This window comes from Phallusia mammillata, chromosome 5, assembly GCF_965637545.1.
Source record: "Phallusia mammillata chromosome 5, kaPhaMamm4.hap1.1, whole genome shotgun sequence".
In the NCBI taxonomy this organism is placed as follows: Eukaryota; Metazoa; Chordata; class Ascidiacea; order Phlebobranchia; family Ascidiidae; genus Phallusia; species Phallusia mammillata.
In genome coordinates this window covers 12,208,602-12,225,368 of record NC_137256.1, presented here as the reverse complement: position 1 = coordinate 12,225,368, position 16,767 = coordinate 12,208,602, and the positions used below count along the sequence as shown (strand labels likewise).

Genomic DNA, 16,767 nt, shown 5'->3' with positions numbered 1-16,767 from the left:
TTAAAATTGCGTCGACCGGGAGTCGAACCCGGAACTAGTGCTTGGAAGGCACCAATGCTAACCGTTACACCATCGACGCGTTGTATCAATCCCGAATTTTGCGTGTGTAGTTTCTTTGTTTCCAACTAAATGAGCAAAGCAAATGAATTAAAATTGCGTCGACCGGGAGTCGAACCCGGAACTAGTGCTTGGAAGGCACCAATGCTAACCGTTACACCATCGACGCGTTGTGTCAATCCCGAATTTTGCGTGTGTAGTTTCTTTGTTTCCAACTAAATGAGCAAAGCAAATGAATTAAAATTGCGTCGACCGGGAGTCGAACCCGGAACTAGTGCTTGGAAGGCACCAATGCTAACCGTTACACCATCGACGCGTTGTATCAATCCCGAATTTTGCGTGTGTAGTTTCTTTGTTTCCAACTAAATGAGCAAAGCAAATGAATTAAAATTGCGTCGACCGGGAGTCGAACCCGGAACTAGTGCTTGGAAGGCACCAATGCTAACCGTTACACCATCGACGCGTTGTATCAATCCCGAATTTTGCGTGTGTAGTTTCTTTGTTTCCAACTAAATGAGCAAACCAAATGAATTAAAATTGCGTCGACCGGGAGTCGAACCCGGAACTAGTGCTTGGAAGGCACCAATGCTAACCGTTACACCATCGACGCGTTGTATCAATCCCGAATTTTGCGTGTGTAGTTTCTTTGTTTCCAACTAAATGAGCAAAGCAAATGAATTAAAATTGCGTCGACCGGGAGTCGAACCCGGAACTAGTGCTTGGAAGGCACCAATGCTAACCGTTACACCATCGACGCGTTGTATTTAACCCGATTTTACAAGTGTAGTTCCTTTGTTTCCAACTAAATGAACAAACCAAATGAATTAAAATTGCGTCGACCGGGAGTCGAACCCGGAACTAGTGCTTGGAAGGCACCAATGCTAACCGTTACACCATCGACGCGTTGTATCAATCCCGAATTTTGCGTGCGTAGTTTCTTTGTTTCCAACTAAATGAGCAAACCAAATGAATTAAAATTGCGTCGACCGGGAGTCGAACCCGGAACTAGTGCTTGGAAGGCACCAATGCTAACCGTTACACCATCGACGCGTTGTATCAATCCCAATTTTTGCGTGTGTAGTTCCTTGGTTTCAAACTAAATGAACAAACCAAATGAATTAAAATTGCGTCGACCGGGAGTCGAACCCGGAACTAGTGCTTGGAAGGCACCAATGCTAACCGTTACACCATCGACGCGTTGTATCAATCCCGAATTTTGCGTGCGTAGTTTCTTTGTTTCCAACTAAATGAGCAAACCAAATCAATTAAAATTGCGTCGACCGGGAGTCGAACCCGGAACTAGTGCTTGGAAGGCACCAATGCTAACCGTTACACCATCGACGCGTTGTATCAATCCCAATTTTTGCGTGTGTAGTTCCTTGGTTTCAAACTAAATGAACAAACCAAATGAATTAAAATTGCGTCGACCGGGAGTCGAACCCGGAACTAGTGCTTGGAAGGCACCAATGCTAACCGTTACACCATCGACGCGTTGTATCAATCCCGAATTTTGCGTGTGTAGTTTCTTTGTTTCCAACTAAATGAGCAAAGCAAATGAATTAAAATTGCGTCGACCGGGAGTCGAACCCGGAACTAGTGCTTGGAAGGCACCAATGCTAACCGTTACACCATCGACGCGTTGTATCAATCCCGAATTTTGCGTGTGTAGTTTCTTTGTTTCCAACTAAATGAGCAAAGCAAATGAATTAAAATTGCGTCGACCGGGAGTCGAACCCGGAACTAGTGCTTGGAAGGCACCAATGCTAACCGTTACACCATCGACGCGTTGTATCAATCCCGAATTTTGCGTGTGTAGTTTCTTTGTTTCCAACTAAATGAGCAAACCAAATGAATTAAAATTGCGTCGACCGGGAGTCGAACCCGGAACTAGTGCTTGGAAGGCACCAATGCTAACCGTTACACCATCGACGCGTTGTATCAATCCCGAATTTTGCGTGTGTAGTTTCTTTGTTTCCAACTAAATGAGCAAAGCAAATGAATTAAAATTGCGTCGACCGGGAGTCGAACCCGGAACTAGTGCTTGGAAGGCACCAATGCTAACCGTTACACCATGGACGCGTTGTATCAATCCCGAATTTTGCGTGTGTAGTTTCTTTGTTTCCAACTAAATGAGCAAAGCAAATGAATTAAAATTGCGTCGACCGGGAGTCGAACCCGGAACTAGTGCTTGGAAGGCACCAATGCTAACCGTTACACCATCGACGCGTTGTATTTAACCCGATTTTACAAGTGTAGTTCCTTTGTTTCCAACTAAATGAACAAACCAAATGAATTAAAATTGCGTCGACCGGGAGTCGAACCCGGAACTAGTGCTTGGAAGGCACCAATGCTAACCGTTACACCATCGACGCGTCGTATCAATCCCGAATTTTGCGTGTGTAGTTTCTTTGTTTCCAACTAAATGAGCAAACCAAATGAATTAAAATTGCGTCGACCGGGAGTCGAACCCGGAACTAGTGATTGGAAGGCACCAATGCTAACCGTTACACCATCGACGCGTTGTATTAATCCCGAATTTTGCGTGTGTAGTTTCTTTGTTTCCAACTAAATGAGCAAAGCAAATGAATTAAAATTGCGTCGACCGGGAGTCGAACCCGGAACTAGTGCTTGGAAGGCACCAATGCTAACCGTTACACCATCGACGCGTTGTATCAATCCCAATTTTTGCGTGTGTAGTTTCTTTGTTTCCAACTAAATGAACAAAGCAAATGAATTAAAATTGCGTCGACCGGGAGTCGAACCCGGAACTAGTGCTTGGAAGGCACCAATGCTAACCGTTACACCATCGACGCGTGGTATCAATCCCGAATTTTGCGTGCGTAGTTTCTTTGTTTCCAACTAAATGAGCAAACCAAATGAATTAAAATTGCGTCGACCGGGAGTCGAACCCGGAACTAGTGCTTGGAAGGCACCAATGCTAACCGTTACACCATCGACGCGTTGTATCAATCCCGAATTTTGCGTGTGTAGTTTCTTTGTTTCCAACTAAATGAGCAAAGCAACTGAATTAAAATTGCGTCGACCGGGAGTCGAACCCGGAACTAGTGCTTGGAAGGCACCAATGCTAACCGTTACACCATGGACGCGTTGTATCAATCCCGAATTTTGCGTGTGTAGTTTCTTTGTTTCCAACTAAATGAGCAAAGCAAATGAATTAAAATTGCGTCGACCGGGAGTCGAACCCGGAACCAGTGCTTGGAAGGCACCAATGCTAACCGTTACACCATCGACGCGTTGTATTTAACCCGATTTTACAAGTGTAGTTCCTTTGTTTCCAACTAAATGAACAAACCAAATGAATTAAAATTGCGTCGACCTGGAGTCGAACCCGGAACTAGTGGTTGGAAGGCACCAATGCTAACCGTTACATAATCGACGCGTTGTAACAATCCCAATTTTTGCGTGTGTAGTTCCTTTGTTTCCAACTAAATGAGCAAACCAAATGAATTAAAATTGCGTCGACCGGGAGTCGAACCCGGAACTAGTGCTTGGAAGGCACCAATGCTAACCGTTACACCATGGACGCGTTGCATCTATCCCGATTTTTGCGTGTGTAGTTTCTTTGTCTCCAACTAAATGAACAAACCAAATGAATTAAAATTGCGTCGACCGGGAGTCGAACCCGGAACTAGTGCTTGGAAGGCACCAATGCTAACCGTTACACCATCGACGCGTTGTATCAATCCCGAATTTTGCGTGTGTAGTTTCTTTGTTTCCAACTAAATGAGCAAAGCAAATGAATTAAAATTGCGTCGACCGGGAGTCGAACCCGGAACTAGTGCTTGGAAGGCACCAATGCTAACCGTTACACCATCGACGCGTTGTATCAATCCCGAATTTTGCGTGTGTAGTTTCTTTGTTTCCAACTAAATGAGCAAAGTAAATGAATTAAAATTGCGTCGACCGGGGGTCGAACCCGGAACTAGTGCTTGGAAGGCACCAATGCTAACCGTTACACCATCGACGCGTTGTATCAATCCCGAATTTTGCGTGTGTAGTTTCTTTGTTTCCAACTAAATGAGCAAAGCAAATGAATTAAAATTGCGTCGACCGGGAGTCGAACCCGGAACTAGTGCTTGGAAGGCACCAATGCTAACCGTTACACCATCGACGCGTTGTATCAATCCCGAATTTTGCGTGTGTAGTTTCTTTGTTTCCAACTAAATGAGCAAAGCAAATGAATTAAAATTGCGTCGACCGGGAGTCGAACCCGGAACTAGTGCTTGGAAGGCACCAATGCTAACCGTTACACCATCGACGCGTTGTATCTATCCCGATTTTACAAGTGTAGTTCCTTTGTTTCCAACTAAATGAACAAAGCAAATGAATTAAAATTGCGTCGACCGGGAGTCGAACCCGGAACTAGTGCTTGGAAGGCACCAATGCTAACCGTTACACCATCGACGCGTTGTATCAATCCCAATTTTGCGTGCGTAGTTTCTTTGTTTCCAACTAAATGAGCAAACCAAATGAATTAAAATCGCGTCGACCGGGAGTAGAACCCGGAACTAGTGCTTGGAAGGCACCAATGCTAACCGTTACACCATCGACGCGTTGTATCAATCCCGAATTTTGCGTGTGTAGTTTCTTTGTTTCCAACTAAATGAGCAAAGCAAATGAATTAAAATTGCGTCGACCGTGAGTCGAACCCGGAACTAGTGCTTGGAAGGCACCAATGCTAACCGTTACACCATGGACGCGTTGTATCAATCCCGAATTTTGCGTGTGTAGTTTCTTTGTTTCCAACTAAATGAACAAACCAAATGAATTAAAATTGCGTCGACCGGGAGTCGAACCCGGAACTAGTGCTTGGAAGGCACCAATGCTAACCGTTACACCATCGACGCGTTGTATCTATACCGATTTTACAAGTGTAGTTCATTTGTTTCCAATCAAATGAACAAACCAAATGAATTAAAATTGCGTCGACCGGGAGTCGAACCCGGAACAAGTTCTTGGAAGGCACCAATGCTGACCGTTACACCATCGACGCGTTGTATCAATCCCGAATTTTGCGTGTGTAGTTTCTTTGTTTCCAACTAAATGAGCAAAGCAAATGAATTAAAATTGCGTCGACCGGGAGTCGAACCCGGAACTAGTGCTTGGAAGGCACCAATGCTAACCGTTACACCATCGACGCGTTGTATCTATCCCGATTTTTGCGTGTGTAGTTTCTTTGTCTCCAACTAAATGAATAAACCAAATAAATTAAAATTGCGTCGACCGGGAGTCGAACCCGGAACTAGTGCTTGGAAGGCACCAATGCTAACCGTTACACCATCGACGCGTTGTATCTATCCCGATTTTTGCGTGTGTAGTTTCTTTGTCTCCAACTAAATGAATAAACCAAATAAATTAAAATTGCGTCGACCGGGAGTCGAACCCGGAACTAGTGCTTGGAAGGCACCAATGCTAACCGTTACACCATCGACGCGTTGTATCTATCCCGATTTTGCAAGTGTAGTTTCTTTGTCTCCAACTAAATGAATAAACCAAATAAATTAAAATTGCGTCGACCGGGAGTCGAACCCGGAACTAGTGCTTGGAAGGCACCAATGCTAACCGTTACACCATCGACGCGTTGTATCTATCCGGATTTTACAAGTGTAGTTCCTTTGTTTCCAACTAAATGAACAAAGCAAATGAATTAAAATTGCGTCGACCGGGAGTCGAACCCGGAACTAGTGCTTGGAAGGCACCAATGCTAACCGTTACACCATCGACGCGTTGTATCAATCCCGAATTTTGCGTGCGTAGTTTCTTTGTTTCCAACTAAATGAGCAAACCAAATGAATTAAAATCGCGTCGACCGGGAGTAGAACCCGGAACTAGTGCTTGGAAGGCACCAATGCTAACCGTTACACCATCGACGCGTTGTATCAATCCCGAATTTTGCGTGTGTAGTTTCTTTGTTTCCAACTAAATGAGCAAAGCAAATGAATTAAAATTGCGTCGACCGTGAGTCGAACCCGGAACTAGTGCTTGGAAGGCACCAATGCTAACCGTTACACCATCGACGCGTTGTATCAATCCCGAATTTTGCGTGTGTAGTTTCTTTGTTTCCAACTAAATGAACAAACCAAATGAATTAAAATTGCGTCGACCGGGAGTCGAACCCGGAACTAGTGCTTGGAAGGCACCAATGCTAACCGTTACACCATCGACGCGTTGTATCTATACCGATTTTACAAGTGTAGTTCCTTTGTTTCCAACTAAATGAACAAACCAAATGAATTAAAATTGCGTCGACCGGGAGTCGAACCCGGAACTAGTGCTTTGAAGGCACCAATGCTAACCGTTACATCATCGACGCGTTGTAATAATCCCGATTTTTGCGTGTGTAGTTCCTTTGTTTCCAACTAAATGAGCAAACCAAATGAATTAAAATTGCGTCGACCGGGAGTCGAACCCGGAACTAGTGCTTGGAAGGCACCAATGCTAACCGTTACACCATGGACGCGTTGTATCTATCCCGATTTTTGCGTGTGTAGTTTCTTTGTCTCCAACTAAATGAACAAACCAAATAAATTAAAATTGCGTCGACCGGTAGTCGAACCCGGAACTAGTGCTTGGAAGGCACCAATGCTGACCGTTACACCATCGACGCGTTGTATCAATCCCGAATTTTGCGTGTGTAGTTTCTTTGTTTCAAACTAAATGAGCAAAGCAAATGAATTAAAATTGCGTCGACCGGGAGTCGAACCAGGAACTAGTGCTTGGAAGGCACCAATGCTAACCGTTACACCATCGACGCGTTGTATCTATCCCGATTTTTGCGTGTGTAGTTTCTTTGTCTCCAACTAAATGAATAAACCAAATAAATTAAAATTGCGTCGACCGGGAGTCGAACCCGGAACTAGTGCTTGGAAGGCACCAATGCTGACCGTTACACCATCGACGCGTTGTATCTATCCCGAATTTTGCGTGTGTAGTTTCTTTGTCTCCAACTAAATGAATAAACCAAATAAATTAAAATTGCGTCGACCGGGAGTCGAACCCGGAACTAGTGCTTGGAAGGCACCAATGCTAACCGTTACACCATCGACGCGTTGTATCTATCCCGATTTTGCAAGTGTAGTTCCTTTGTTTCGAACTAAATGAACAAACCAAATGAATTAAAATTGCGTCGACCGGGAGTCGAACCCGGAACTAGTGCTTGGAAGGCACCAATGCTAACCGTTACACCATCGACGCGTTGTATCTATCCCGATTTTGCAAGTGTAGTTTCTTTGTCTCCAACTAAATGAATAAACCAAATAAATTAAAATTGCGTCGACCGGGAGTCGAACCCGGAACTAGTGCTTGGAAGGCACCAATGCTGACCGTTACACCATCGACGCGTTGTATCTATCCTGATTTTTGCGTGTGTAGTTTCTTTGTCTCCAACTAAATGAATAAACCAAATAAATTAAAATTGCGTCGACCGGGAGTCGAACCAGGAACTAGTGCTTGGAAGCCACCAATGCTAACCGTTACACCATCGACGCGTTGTATCTATCCCGATTTTTGCAAGTGTAGTTCCTTTGTTTCGAACTAAATGAACAAACCAAATGAATTAAAATTGCGTCGACCGGGAGTCGAACCCGGAACTAGTGCTTGGAAGGCACCAATGCTAACCGTTACACCTTCGACGCGTTGTATCAAACCCGATTTTTTCAAGTGTAATTCCATTGTTTCCAACTAAATGAGCAAACCAAATGAATGCCGATACAATGTCCCACGTTTGGATCTCATTTGGGTTTGATTTTTTACTCTCTCGTGCGCACATTATTTGACTAAAACCTTGCATAATTTTGGGTATTTTTTTAGGCCTTTAAGCCGGAAACTTAAAGATGATTTAACATGTGTTTGATTGTGCTATAACTGAAATGTATTTGTTTACAGAAATTTCTTGTCCCGACTTGGATTCTCTCGACTTTGGTTCTTTGCGATGCAATGATGATTTTAAGTTCGGTAGTGTGTGCACTTACATTTGCAACCGTGGATTTGATCTTGTTGGTGCTGCGACAAGAAAATGTCTTTCTTCTGGCGAATGGTCCAACACCAAACCTGCCTGTGAAAGTAGGTTGTATTTCATATTACTTTCTTTTCACCCGGTGTGGTGTGGTGTGGATGAGAAACTAACAGAAAATTATTAAATTAAGTTTTTATTAGAACAAAAAGCTGAGGTCGGGACACTCAAAAACTCAAAAATTTTGGTTTCAAATCTTATTTATGTCAAAAGTTTGTCATCTTTTGAGATTATATGATCAAAAAACGACTTCTGTCACTCACTTTTACACGGAATATTTTTTGTTTAACTCAAAACTGTTACGATTCAATACAGTTTTTTATCTGAATTATAAACCATACACTTTACATTTCAACGAAAGTGTTTCCACTCACTCATTCTTTTGCTCAACAGGAGTGGTATGCAGCGATCTGCAAGTTCCACCCAACGGTGTAGTCGATTGTACAGATGCCAACTTGTCCGGCAGCTCATGTGCATTAACATGTGATACGTGCTACAGCAACAGGGGCATTAGCACACGAAGGTGTCGATCCGACGGACGATGGTCCGGAGATGAATTCACGTGCGAAAGTAAGTGAATTTTGGTTTCAATTACGCTTGGAACAGAGGATTTTTGCATTCCGATGATAAAGCATGCGTAATTTAAATATCGTATATGGCGGAATATTCGCTGTAGCCTTGATATAGAAACAGCTTTTTCTTCTTCATGTGGTGCTATTATTATTGCCTAAATTTCTGTAGCCTACTATTCTAGGAATTTTGCACAGATCCTAAAAAGCACGCTATAGCTTTTTCAGCAATTTATGAAACATTGTTTGGTATTTTTAAACATAAAATGTTGGCCAGTGTTTTAAACCGACCATGTTGAAGAATATCATTTCATTTACAGTGGTTATATGTGCACCGCTTCGCTTTCCACGTAACGGCATCATGGACTGCGGGGATGGAGTGAATGAATGCGGCACTACTTGTGAGGTGACCTGTAATGAGGGGTACAGATTGGTTGGAGATGATTCCAGGACATGTGACGACCAGTCGAGATGGACCGGAAGGTCTGCGAAGTGTGTCAGTAAGTGGCAGTTTGTATTTACCCCCATGATCAATTATAGCCAGCTTGTGGTTTCAAAGGCAATTATCTCCGAAACCCCCAACTTCAAAAGAGAGTACCGAAAATGATTAATGATATGGTTATCACTGAAGCACTCCATACCTGTGTTGATATTACGTGTAACAAAACGTATATTTCACTTACTTGTTCACTAGGACGTAAAAGCATAAAAAACTGTGGTCATTATCAAATCGTATTGCAGAGACCAGCTGTGATGAACTGAACGTGGATGAAGATGTAACAGTGACTTGTACTGACGGTTCCAACATCGATAGCAACTGCACATTCTCGTGCTCCAACGATGGAACTTTGCTGGGGTCAAAATTTCGTGTATGTGAGGCAAATGGCAGGTGGAGCAACTCAAATCCAATTTGTAGAGGTAACTTCTAAATGTCCAATGTTTATGCACAATTGTTTTTGTCTTAATTTATGTGATTCACTAAAATGACCCAAAGACATGCAAGCTCGACTTTCCCTTCTCGTTGCCAATATTTCTAGAACCAAACAAAAATTTAATGTGACTTATTAATCAATATTGACAATTCAAATTTTAAAAACATGTTTCAGCTTGCAAAACCGCTGTGACCGACGTTCTTTTTATCATCGACGGAAGTTGGTCGGTGGGAACAATCAACTTCGGCAAGGTTAAGGATTTCCTTAAGGCACTTGTTGAACCATTCCAAGTCGGGTAAACCACAAAATTTATTATTTCGAAATATTTCCTGCAGATTTGTCGCTAATAAAAGCTTCATTTTTTTAAAGGTGGGACAATAGTCGATTCGGAGTTATCCAATACTCTGATGATCCAAGAGTCGAATTCTTAATGAACGAATACTTTACGGTCACCGATGTACTGAACGCTATCGATGCTATACCCTACAAAGGTATGTTAAAATTAAAACTAGATTTTATTGTCAAGCTTGTAAGTTATTTGTTATGTAAGCTCGACATGTAACTTCAATGCATTTCACTGAGGATAAACCTTACTTGAGAGCACAGTTAGTTCCTTTTGGCAATTTCACCTGTTTACTGCACAATCAAAACCATTTTGATATGTTAAAAAACGTGTCTGCTACTTAACAGGTGGTAACACAAACACTGGATTGGCAATGTCGTTCAGTTTGGTGAACGCTCTTACACCTGCAAACGGCGCGCGTCCTTACGTCAACAAAGTAGCGCTGGTGCTCACTGACGGCAGAAGTCAGGATGAGGTTGGGAATCCAGCAAGGCAACTGCGCCAGGCTGGGCTAAAGGTGGGCTGCAGTAGTATATTGATAAACTATCCACAGAAAAATTTAGATAATTCTACGAAATATTTTAAAAGCATGATATTTCTGTAAAAAAGTCTTTTTCAAATTGCTTTGCTGTGTTAAAAATCAGGTGATATCTGTCGGCGTGGGAGATGCTGATTATAACGAACTTCGCCAGATCGCTTCACCTCCGTACGAATCTACGGTTTATCAAGCAGACGATTATGATTCGATCGGAGACATTCAAGCGGCGCTATCAGCCAAATTATGCGAGACAAAGAGTAAGCTCATCTTTAGACACAAAAAAAAACGATTACAAAATTTTGGATGTTAGATGGAAATTTCCAATGAGCTTTTTACGGACTATTAACCATCAGAACGACTCCATTCAGTTTTTTTTTTCACGGGGTTCGAACCCAGGACACTCCTTGGGACGAATCCCGATCAGTTTTTCTACGTCTGTATATGGGTCAGGCGCGCCGGGTAATTCGGCCAAGTTCCTGCCCTTTTTTTTTTTTGTGCAAATAAGTTTTTGTTCTTTTTAACAGGGCCACCTGGCGATCTGTGTGGATGCCCAGCTGGACCACCAGGACCCCCGGGTCCTTCAGGACCATCGGTATATTTGCGGGATTCTTCGTTTATTATAAAACAAAATTTAATAAAACACACATAAATTTAACTTTTAATTGCAACTTTTGAACTTCAGTAATTTTTCGTAATGCAAGTAATAAAATAAATAGGCTTCAACCGGACGGATTCCCGTACAAAATACTTTTTCGCATCAAAATCACACAATTTTTTGACACGTATAAACAAATAATTTTACAGGGAAGAAACGGAGAATCAGTCAAGGGTGAAAAGGGCGACGCATTCAGTGTTGTTCACGTGGTAAGTGGACACGTTTTTAATAAACCAAGAACCAAATGTTAAAAGGAATACTAACTCTGTTTTAGAACTACGAGGACCAAACAATTACAGCTCGCAACGGAGATGGCAGTGTTGTGGATTTGGATGTGCCGCAAGCAATGGCCGGGGTGAGAAAATAACTAGGACCGGCATTTACAGTTTATTTTAATGTATAATGTATATTTTGTCTAATGTACAAACGTTGATTTTAGGGAAGAACAAGTGACGGTCGATCTTTCTTCGCCGTGACCGGGCCTCCTGGGCCACCGGTAAGAGTTTAACATGACATGTTATCTGCCGTTTGCTGTTACTGTAATGAGAAGTAAAGCTAACGTTTAAGTTTACCTTGCTTTGCATTGTACATTACTACTTAATGTAAAAGCATGTGCACGGTTAGTGGTGATGTTATCATTGTTTTCGTTTAAGTGCAAGTGTTCGTTTCATTTGGTATGTGTAGTCATTGCTAATTATGTTGCATATGTTTTGTTATTGCTTGTTGCTTTGGCCTATGGTGTAAACGACGCTGGTGCTGCTGTTGACATCATTCCATGTATGGCTCGTGTAACAGGGACCACAAGGCTTACGGGTAAGATATTCAAACAGCATGTTCTACGAATCGGCTTTATGACTCATAGTAATAAACAAAGACATGGTAGTCTGTTGTAGACATGGTAGAATGTGCTTTGGTGGCATTAAAAATGCAAATAAACGTGTTTATTGATTGAATGTTTTTTAGTTAAGAGTATGAAAATAGGACCTGAAGTTCGTGATTTTTTAGGGTGCGGATGGAGCCCCAGGCAGAGATGGACTTTCCGGAATACCAGGAGTGGACGTAAGTAATTATGGGTCGCCTTCCCTGAAGGGAATTATGGGGGACTTCCCTGAAATTTTTTTTCCTATTTATGCCGAAGTTTGTCCATGCACTTTTGGCATGAAATGTTTGGTGAATTTGCATGAAACTTTCACAGATGGTAGATGTAGTAATGCAGATGTGCCATTTGCTTTTTTACGGGGTTTGAACCCAGGACTCTCCCGAGGACGAATCCCGATCAGGTTTTTTTTTATGTCTGTATATGGGTCAGGCGCGCCGGACCATTCGGCCAAGTTCCTGCCCGGGTGTTACCAACCTTATAACGTCGTATGTTGCTAATAACAATAACACATCTAGTGGTCAGAATTTTAAACATTGTCCGATTTGATAAAATTTTACATGACTGTTAATTGGGTCATCGTGGTTTCATATTGTACTTTTGGGTATTAAACCTCATCAGTTACCAAACTGACCCACTAAAATGGGTGAGTTCTTTAAACGGAGTCGGAATTTAGTGAAATTTGAAAAGCTTGCAGAATTTGTCATTTATAGGCGTCAATTGTTGTGTTTAACCCTGTAACCCTAATATTTACCGCACTAGCCCCCTAAAAAGGATGAATTTTTAAAACATGATGAAATTTGGACAGCTTATAGAGTGTGCTATTTATAGTTGTTGTTTGTTATGTTCAACCCTGTTGCCCCAACATTTACCCCACTAGCCCCCCAAAATGGGTCCATTTTGTAAACAATGTCAGAACTGAATGAAATTTACATAGCTTGTAGAGTGAGCCATTTATAGGTGTATAATGTTGTGTTTAACCCTGTTGCCCCAACATTTGCCCCACTAGCCCCCCAAAATGGTTCAATTTTTTTAAACAATGTAAGTTATGAATTAAATGAAATTTGGACAGTTTGTAGAGTGTACCATTTGTAGGTGTTGGTTGTTGTGTTAAACTCTGTAGTACCTATCATTTACTCCACTAGACCCCTACAGTCAAGTGCAATTCACCATTAATAGGAGCTGATTGTTATGTTTTAGCCTATTTTCTATTTAACACTTTTTTCTCAGATAGTCATAAAATAGAAAAAAACCTTAATAAATGTATGAATGGAATGAATTTGAATAGTCTGTACTCTATACAGCATATTTATTTAAGCACAGTACCGATCACTGTGTTTGGCGTTACAATGCCAAACTTTCTCATTGTTATCTCTTGAAATGCATTATTTACAACTTTGCATGTGTGGGGACCCATGAGTTTCTGCTTGCAGAAACAACTAAGGTCAGGGGTTCTTAACCAGGGGTACACGCACCCCCAAGGGGTGCGAGAACTGTTCCTTGGGGGTGCGGGGGACTTAATCAATAAGGTTGGTTAGGTCTATTGTATATAAATACAAAAACCCAGCGGGGTGCGAAAACTGGTTGGTGATTGGAAAGGGGTGCGAAAATTGGTTGGTGATTGAAAAGGGGTGCAGCAGGGAAAAAAGGTTGTAAAAGATGGTGGATGATATGGGACCCAATATAAAATAAGTGTCGGATGTAAATATATGTTAAGAAATAGGTCACAGTGTATGTGCAATGGCAATATGTGCTAAGCCACCCTTCTAGTATTGGTGACAGGTTTCCAGCCGAACAAATTATAAATAAACATCGACATAAACCTTTAATGGTTTTCTATCCGCAATATTGCTTCCAAAACTATTTTCTAATTAATTTTCGGCTAAAAAGTGATTTGGTTGACTATTTGTATTGAATTGATAAGTCCTGACTTTTTAATGTGGTAAGCGTGTGTCGGCTATTTTTGTATTTTGGTGGATCAACAAAAGTATGTGTGTTGCAGGGAGCTAGGGGCAAGAAAGGTGCTCGCGGAGAACCTGGTGCTGATGGAATCGACGGTTTGAACGGTCAACCGGTATGCTATTTTACTCATGCTTATTCCGTCAAATGAAATAAGTTGACTAAACAAATACATGCTTGTCATAGGGACCACCAGGACCTCCAGCAAAGCCAATCAAACCCGCCGGTATGACGTCAAAACAGAAGAAAGAATTGGTTACCCAGTTGGAAGGAACAGCAAGGCGATATGCCGAAAGTAAGTTACGCCATTGTACAAGTTCTGTGTTTTGACAATTGGTTGGTTGCGTTTTATTGCTCACTTTGTTTGGCCATCTGTCGAGCAGAACACGAAAGATACACAGTGGGTGAATTCTCCCTGAAAAAATTTTGACTTAAAACTTACGTCTATGATTTGTACGATCACGTATATGTATGCATAATTTGAAACAGCAGGCGCATTTTCAAGTCACCATAAACTGTCGCGTATTTGTTTTACAAAAGAAATGGTCAGGTGACTTATTTCAATATTTCTCTCGCAGTGGAAGTACGAAAGATGATTTTAATGAACGAAGAGAAAGCTGAAAGGACGGAACGACTAACAAGACAAGTGAAAAACGGACAACCCGGTCCACCTGGTCCTCCAGGGCCACCAGGACCCCAGGTAGGTTTTTATATTTAGAAACTCACTTAGAACGTAGAGTAAAAATCATCATGTTTGTTTGCAGGGATTCGAAGGACCAATCGGACCGCAGGGGCCACCAGGTTTATTGGGACCAAAGGGCAGTAGAGGACCAACTGGTAAGAATTGGACAGGGACCATTTTACCTTTAAAAATGAATACATAATTGAAAACGGGACATTTCGTGCAGGGTTGCAAGGTGACAAAGGAGAAAGAGGAGCTGCTGGAATTGGCGTAGCTGGACCTCCAGGACCCAGAGGTAAACTGTTTGGTTGTTTTTTTGTTCACAATCCCTTAAACTGTGTAATTATGTATCCAATTGTAATTTATGGTGTTATGTCAGGGTTTCCGTGGGTCATAATTGAAAGACGTCATAAAATATATTGTGTTAGCTAGTTTTTAGGGGGGTAATTTTTAAGACTATTCAATCCTAATTTTATATTGCTAGAGTACGATTTTCATTTATGTGGTGGCAGTTTGCACTGCAATAAAGGTTACACACACGGTAAGCCTTACTATTTTGCTTTTACAGGTATCAGAGGTCAAAGAGGTGTCGGGAAACGCGGAACTCCAGGGCAGAGGGGACCCAGAGGGCCACCTGGGCCGCCTGGGAGAGTGACATACCGAAGGAATGGAAACGGAGTTAACTGACATACAAGACAAGCCGCTGCAAAAGTTGTGTAAAAGTTTCTGTGGCTTTTCGAAGTTCCTTTTCCTTCGGCACACCCTTGTCGGATTTTGTGTTTTGCATCAAATGTGTTCGTGCTCCGTCATTTGTATCATAATAAGCTGTAGCTAAATGTCCATTGCCAATGTATAGCCTTTTACCTATTCAGCATCCGAAAATGTCACCTTCTGCATGTGGCATTTCGCGCATCGATTTCAAGTGTAGTCAATGCTATCCCTCGCACGGTTACTAACACGACTTTTCTAATACGTTCCAAACGCACAATCGGTGAGCATCGAGTGTTAAGTTCGGCAAACGTTTTGTAAATTGTCCTTCAAGCGCTTCACTTATTTCTAATGCCTTAATTTTGTTTCTAGTTCTATTTGTACTTGCGCACCAATGCCAGTTCGCCTGCCAAAGAGTTCCGCTAAAACACGTTGCCACTGAACAACAATTTATCGTAAATACACACCAATCGATTTTGAACTATATATCATTGCTTACTATTAACCAGTATTCAACAGCTTATTAGCTTCAGATGTGTTACCTCGCATTTTACTACAATAGAAATACACGACATCTGTCCTGGACTAGTTGTGATCAACCATATTAAAAGTATTTGTTAAAACTAAAAAGTATCGTAAAGCACGTTTTAACCGTGGTATACCACAACAGCCAATGGGTGCAAAAGTACGAGAGTGTGCATAGGAGTTTACCAAATACCAGAATTAAGAGTTACATCAAGTTGTTGCCAACAGTTGCAGTGTATATGTTTACAATTGTACCACAATTCAATATACCTTCATTCTCTTGTAAAATGTCATCTTGCATTTTGCTTTTCTAGCTTGAGGTTTTAATTTGAGCTATGTAAACCATCCAAAATGGCCGGTTATTTGTTACTTCACAACTTTAAACAACGTTACACATGAAATGGCCAGTTAACTTATTCAAGTTTAAATCGAAGAACGCCTTGTGATACAAAAAGCATTTTGCGAAGTTGATACATGTCGAATTCAGTTTATAGACAGGAAGTCCAAAAATATGCAAACCAAACGTCTAGATTTCACTAAAGAAATCAATTTCAATTCATTTTAACCGGTTTGGGTTTCATACCGGTCCTATCCGGACTTGAAACCATGAAATTTATGTTTTTCCTTTTATCGGTTTAAAAGCGTCACTTTCCGAATTTCGTAATTTAAATATTCCCAAACGAAAACTCACTAACAAGGCCAAACTCTAACTTTTATGAGTTTACCAAAGCATGAGAGACTTTGAACAAAACTTGGTCTTGGGGAGAATTATTAAAGAAAAGGTTGCCAAAAAGTTATTCGAGATTTTTGTTCAAATTTCTGTAAAATCACCGAAGTTGTTTTCAGTAAAGGTCGAAAAGTAAAAACAATTGAATTTCGAGATGTTTCAG

The 16,767-nt window shown here is 41.5% G+C and overlaps 1 protein-coding gene and 39 non-coding genes across 40 annotated transcripts in view; 1 reads left to right on the top strand and 39 right to left on the bottom strand.

Moving 5' to 3' along the window:
• Positions 1-15,838, top strand: part of LOC145229560 (complement receptor type 1-like) — a 105,739-nt gene extending 89,901 nt beyond the window's left edge. The window contains exons 52-71 of the mRNA XM_080094914.1: positions 7,963-8,139; positions 8,483-8,659; positions 8,979-9,158; positions 9,400-9,576; positions 9,765-9,885; positions 9,960-10,081; positions 10,281-10,450; positions 10,578-10,728; positions 10,996-11,063; positions 11,276-11,335; positions 11,401-11,481; positions 11,566-11,622; positions 11,922-11,939; positions 12,132-12,491; positions 14,006-14,077; positions 14,149-14,257; positions 14,541-14,662; positions 14,727-14,799; positions 14,871-14,939; positions 15,213-15,838. Of these exons, the coding sequence (XP_079951040.1) occupies positions 7,963-8,139; positions 8,483-8,659; positions 8,979-9,158; positions 9,400-9,576; positions 9,765-9,885; positions 9,960-10,081; positions 10,281-10,450; positions 10,578-10,728; positions 10,996-11,063; positions 11,276-11,335; positions 11,401-11,481; positions 11,566-11,622; positions 11,922-11,939; positions 12,132-12,491; positions 14,006-14,077; positions 14,149-14,257; positions 14,541-14,662; positions 14,727-14,799; positions 14,871-14,939; positions 15,213-15,331 (2,483 nt within the window). The 3' untranslated portion in view covers positions 15,332-15,838. The remainder of the gene's footprint in view (positions 1-7,962; positions 8,140-8,482; positions 8,660-8,978; positions 9,159-9,399; positions 9,577-9,764; positions 9,886-9,959; positions 10,082-10,280; positions 10,451-10,577; positions 10,729-10,995; positions 11,064-11,275; positions 11,336-11,400; positions 11,482-11,565; positions 11,623-11,921; positions 11,940-12,131; positions 12,492-14,005; positions 14,078-14,148; positions 14,258-14,540; positions 14,663-14,726; positions 14,800-14,870; positions 14,940-15,212) is intronic.
• On the bottom strand, positions 8-79 carry Trnag-ucc (transfer RNA glycine (anticodon UCC)). Its single transcript has one exon. It is a non-coding gene; the product is annotated as a tRNA-Gly (tRNA).
• Positions 155-226, bottom strand: Trnag-ucc (transfer RNA glycine (anticodon UCC)). Its single transcript has one exon. It is a non-coding gene; the product is annotated as a tRNA-Gly (tRNA).
• Trnag-ucc (transfer RNA glycine (anticodon UCC)) lies at positions 302-373 on the bottom strand. Its single transcript has one exon. It is a non-coding gene; the product is annotated as a tRNA-Gly (tRNA).
• Positions 449-520, bottom strand: Trnag-ucc (transfer RNA glycine (anticodon UCC)). The gene has a single exon. It is a non-coding gene; the product is annotated as a tRNA-Gly (tRNA).
• Positions 596-667, bottom strand: Trnag-ucc (transfer RNA glycine (anticodon UCC)). Its single transcript has one exon. It is a non-coding gene; the product is annotated as a tRNA-Gly (tRNA).
• On the bottom strand, positions 743-814 carry Trnag-ucc (transfer RNA glycine (anticodon UCC)). Its single transcript has one exon. It is a non-coding gene; the product is annotated as a tRNA-Gly (tRNA).
• Positions 889-960, bottom strand: Trnag-ucc (transfer RNA glycine (anticodon UCC)). The gene has a single exon. It is a non-coding gene; the product is annotated as a tRNA-Gly (tRNA).
• Positions 1,036-1,107, bottom strand: Trnag-ucc (transfer RNA glycine (anticodon UCC)). Its single transcript has one exon. It is a non-coding gene; the product is annotated as a tRNA-Gly (tRNA).
• Trnag-ucc (transfer RNA glycine (anticodon UCC)) lies at positions 1,183-1,254 on the bottom strand. Its single transcript has one exon. It is a non-coding gene; the product is annotated as a tRNA-Gly (tRNA).
• Positions 1,330-1,401, bottom strand: Trnag-ucc (transfer RNA glycine (anticodon UCC)). Its single transcript has one exon. It is a non-coding gene; the product is annotated as a tRNA-Gly (tRNA).
• Trnag-ucc (transfer RNA glycine (anticodon UCC)) lies at positions 1,477-1,548 on the bottom strand. Its single transcript has one exon. It is a non-coding gene; the product is annotated as a tRNA-Gly (tRNA).
• Trnag-ucc (transfer RNA glycine (anticodon UCC)) lies at positions 1,624-1,695 on the bottom strand. The gene has a single exon. It is a non-coding gene; the product is annotated as a tRNA-Gly (tRNA).
• Positions 1,771-1,842, bottom strand: Trnag-ucc (transfer RNA glycine (anticodon UCC)). Its single transcript has one exon. It is a non-coding gene; the product is annotated as a tRNA-Gly (tRNA).
• Positions 1,918-1,989, bottom strand: Trnag-ucc (transfer RNA glycine (anticodon UCC)). The gene has a single exon. It is a non-coding gene; the product is annotated as a tRNA-Gly (tRNA).
• On the bottom strand, positions 2,212-2,283 carry Trnag-ucc (transfer RNA glycine (anticodon UCC)). The gene has a single exon. It is a non-coding gene; the product is annotated as a tRNA-Gly (tRNA).
• On the bottom strand, positions 2,358-2,429 carry Trnag-ucc (transfer RNA glycine (anticodon UCC)). Its single transcript has one exon. It is a non-coding gene; the product is annotated as a tRNA-Gly (tRNA).
• Positions 2,505-2,576, bottom strand: Trnag-ucc (transfer RNA glycine (anticodon UCC)). Its single transcript has one exon. It is a non-coding gene; the product is annotated as a tRNA-Gly (tRNA).
• Trnag-ucc (transfer RNA glycine (anticodon UCC)) lies at positions 2,652-2,723 on the bottom strand. Its single transcript has one exon. It is a non-coding gene; the product is annotated as a tRNA-Gly (tRNA).
• On the bottom strand, positions 2,799-2,870 carry Trnag-ucc (transfer RNA glycine (anticodon UCC)). Its single transcript has one exon. It is a non-coding gene; the product is annotated as a tRNA-Gly (tRNA).
• Trnag-ucc (transfer RNA glycine (anticodon UCC)) lies at positions 2,946-3,017 on the bottom strand. Its single transcript has one exon. It is a non-coding gene; the product is annotated as a tRNA-Gly (tRNA).
• Trnag-ucc (transfer RNA glycine (anticodon UCC)) lies at positions 3,240-3,311 on the bottom strand. Its single transcript has one exon. It is a non-coding gene; the product is annotated as a tRNA-Gly (tRNA).
• Positions 3,680-3,751, bottom strand: Trnag-ucc (transfer RNA glycine (anticodon UCC)). Its single transcript has one exon. It is a non-coding gene; the product is annotated as a tRNA-Gly (tRNA).
• Trnag-ucc (transfer RNA glycine (anticodon UCC)) lies at positions 3,827-3,898 on the bottom strand. The gene has a single exon. It is a non-coding gene; the product is annotated as a tRNA-Gly (tRNA).
• Trnag-ucc (transfer RNA glycine (anticodon UCC)) lies at positions 3,974-4,045 on the bottom strand. Its single transcript has one exon. It is a non-coding gene; the product is annotated as a tRNA-Gly (tRNA).
• Trnag-ucc (transfer RNA glycine (anticodon UCC)) lies at positions 4,121-4,192 on the bottom strand. Its single transcript has one exon. It is a non-coding gene; the product is annotated as a tRNA-Gly (tRNA).
• Positions 4,268-4,339, bottom strand: Trnag-ucc (transfer RNA glycine (anticodon UCC)). The gene has a single exon. It is a non-coding gene; the product is annotated as a tRNA-Gly (tRNA).
• Positions 4,414-4,485, bottom strand: Trnag-ucc (transfer RNA glycine (anticodon UCC)). The gene has a single exon. It is a non-coding gene; the product is annotated as a tRNA-Gly (tRNA).
• Positions 4,854-4,925, bottom strand: Trnag-ucc (transfer RNA glycine (anticodon UCC)). Its single transcript has one exon. It is a non-coding gene; the product is annotated as a tRNA-Gly (tRNA).
• Trnag-ucc (transfer RNA glycine (anticodon UCC)) lies at positions 5,147-5,218 on the bottom strand. The gene has a single exon. It is a non-coding gene; the product is annotated as a tRNA-Gly (tRNA).
• On the bottom strand, positions 5,294-5,365 carry Trnag-ucc (transfer RNA glycine (anticodon UCC)). The gene has a single exon. It is a non-coding gene; the product is annotated as a tRNA-Gly (tRNA).
• On the bottom strand, positions 5,441-5,512 carry Trnag-ucc (transfer RNA glycine (anticodon UCC)). The gene has a single exon. It is a non-coding gene; the product is annotated as a tRNA-Gly (tRNA).
• Trnag-ucc (transfer RNA glycine (anticodon UCC)) lies at positions 5,587-5,658 on the bottom strand. The gene has a single exon. It is a non-coding gene; the product is annotated as a tRNA-Gly (tRNA).
• Trnag-ucc (transfer RNA glycine (anticodon UCC)) lies at positions 5,733-5,804 on the bottom strand. The gene has a single exon. It is a non-coding gene; the product is annotated as a tRNA-Gly (tRNA).
• On the bottom strand, positions 6,027-6,098 carry Trnag-ucc (transfer RNA glycine (anticodon UCC)). The gene has a single exon. It is a non-coding gene; the product is annotated as a tRNA-Gly (tRNA).
• Positions 6,174-6,245, bottom strand: Trnag-ucc (transfer RNA glycine (anticodon UCC)). The gene has a single exon. It is a non-coding gene; the product is annotated as a tRNA-Gly (tRNA).
• Trnag-ucc (transfer RNA glycine (anticodon UCC)) lies at positions 6,908-6,979 on the bottom strand. The gene has a single exon. It is a non-coding gene; the product is annotated as a tRNA-Gly (tRNA).
• On the bottom strand, positions 7,055-7,126 carry Trnag-ucc (transfer RNA glycine (anticodon UCC)). Its single transcript has one exon. It is a non-coding gene; the product is annotated as a tRNA-Gly (tRNA).
• Trnag-ucc (transfer RNA glycine (anticodon UCC)) lies at positions 7,201-7,272 on the bottom strand. The gene has a single exon. It is a non-coding gene; the product is annotated as a tRNA-Gly (tRNA).
• Trnag-ucc (transfer RNA glycine (anticodon UCC)) lies at positions 7,347-7,418 on the bottom strand. Its single transcript has one exon. It is a non-coding gene; the product is annotated as a tRNA-Gly (tRNA).
• Positions 15,839-16,767: the final 929 nt, after the last annotated feature.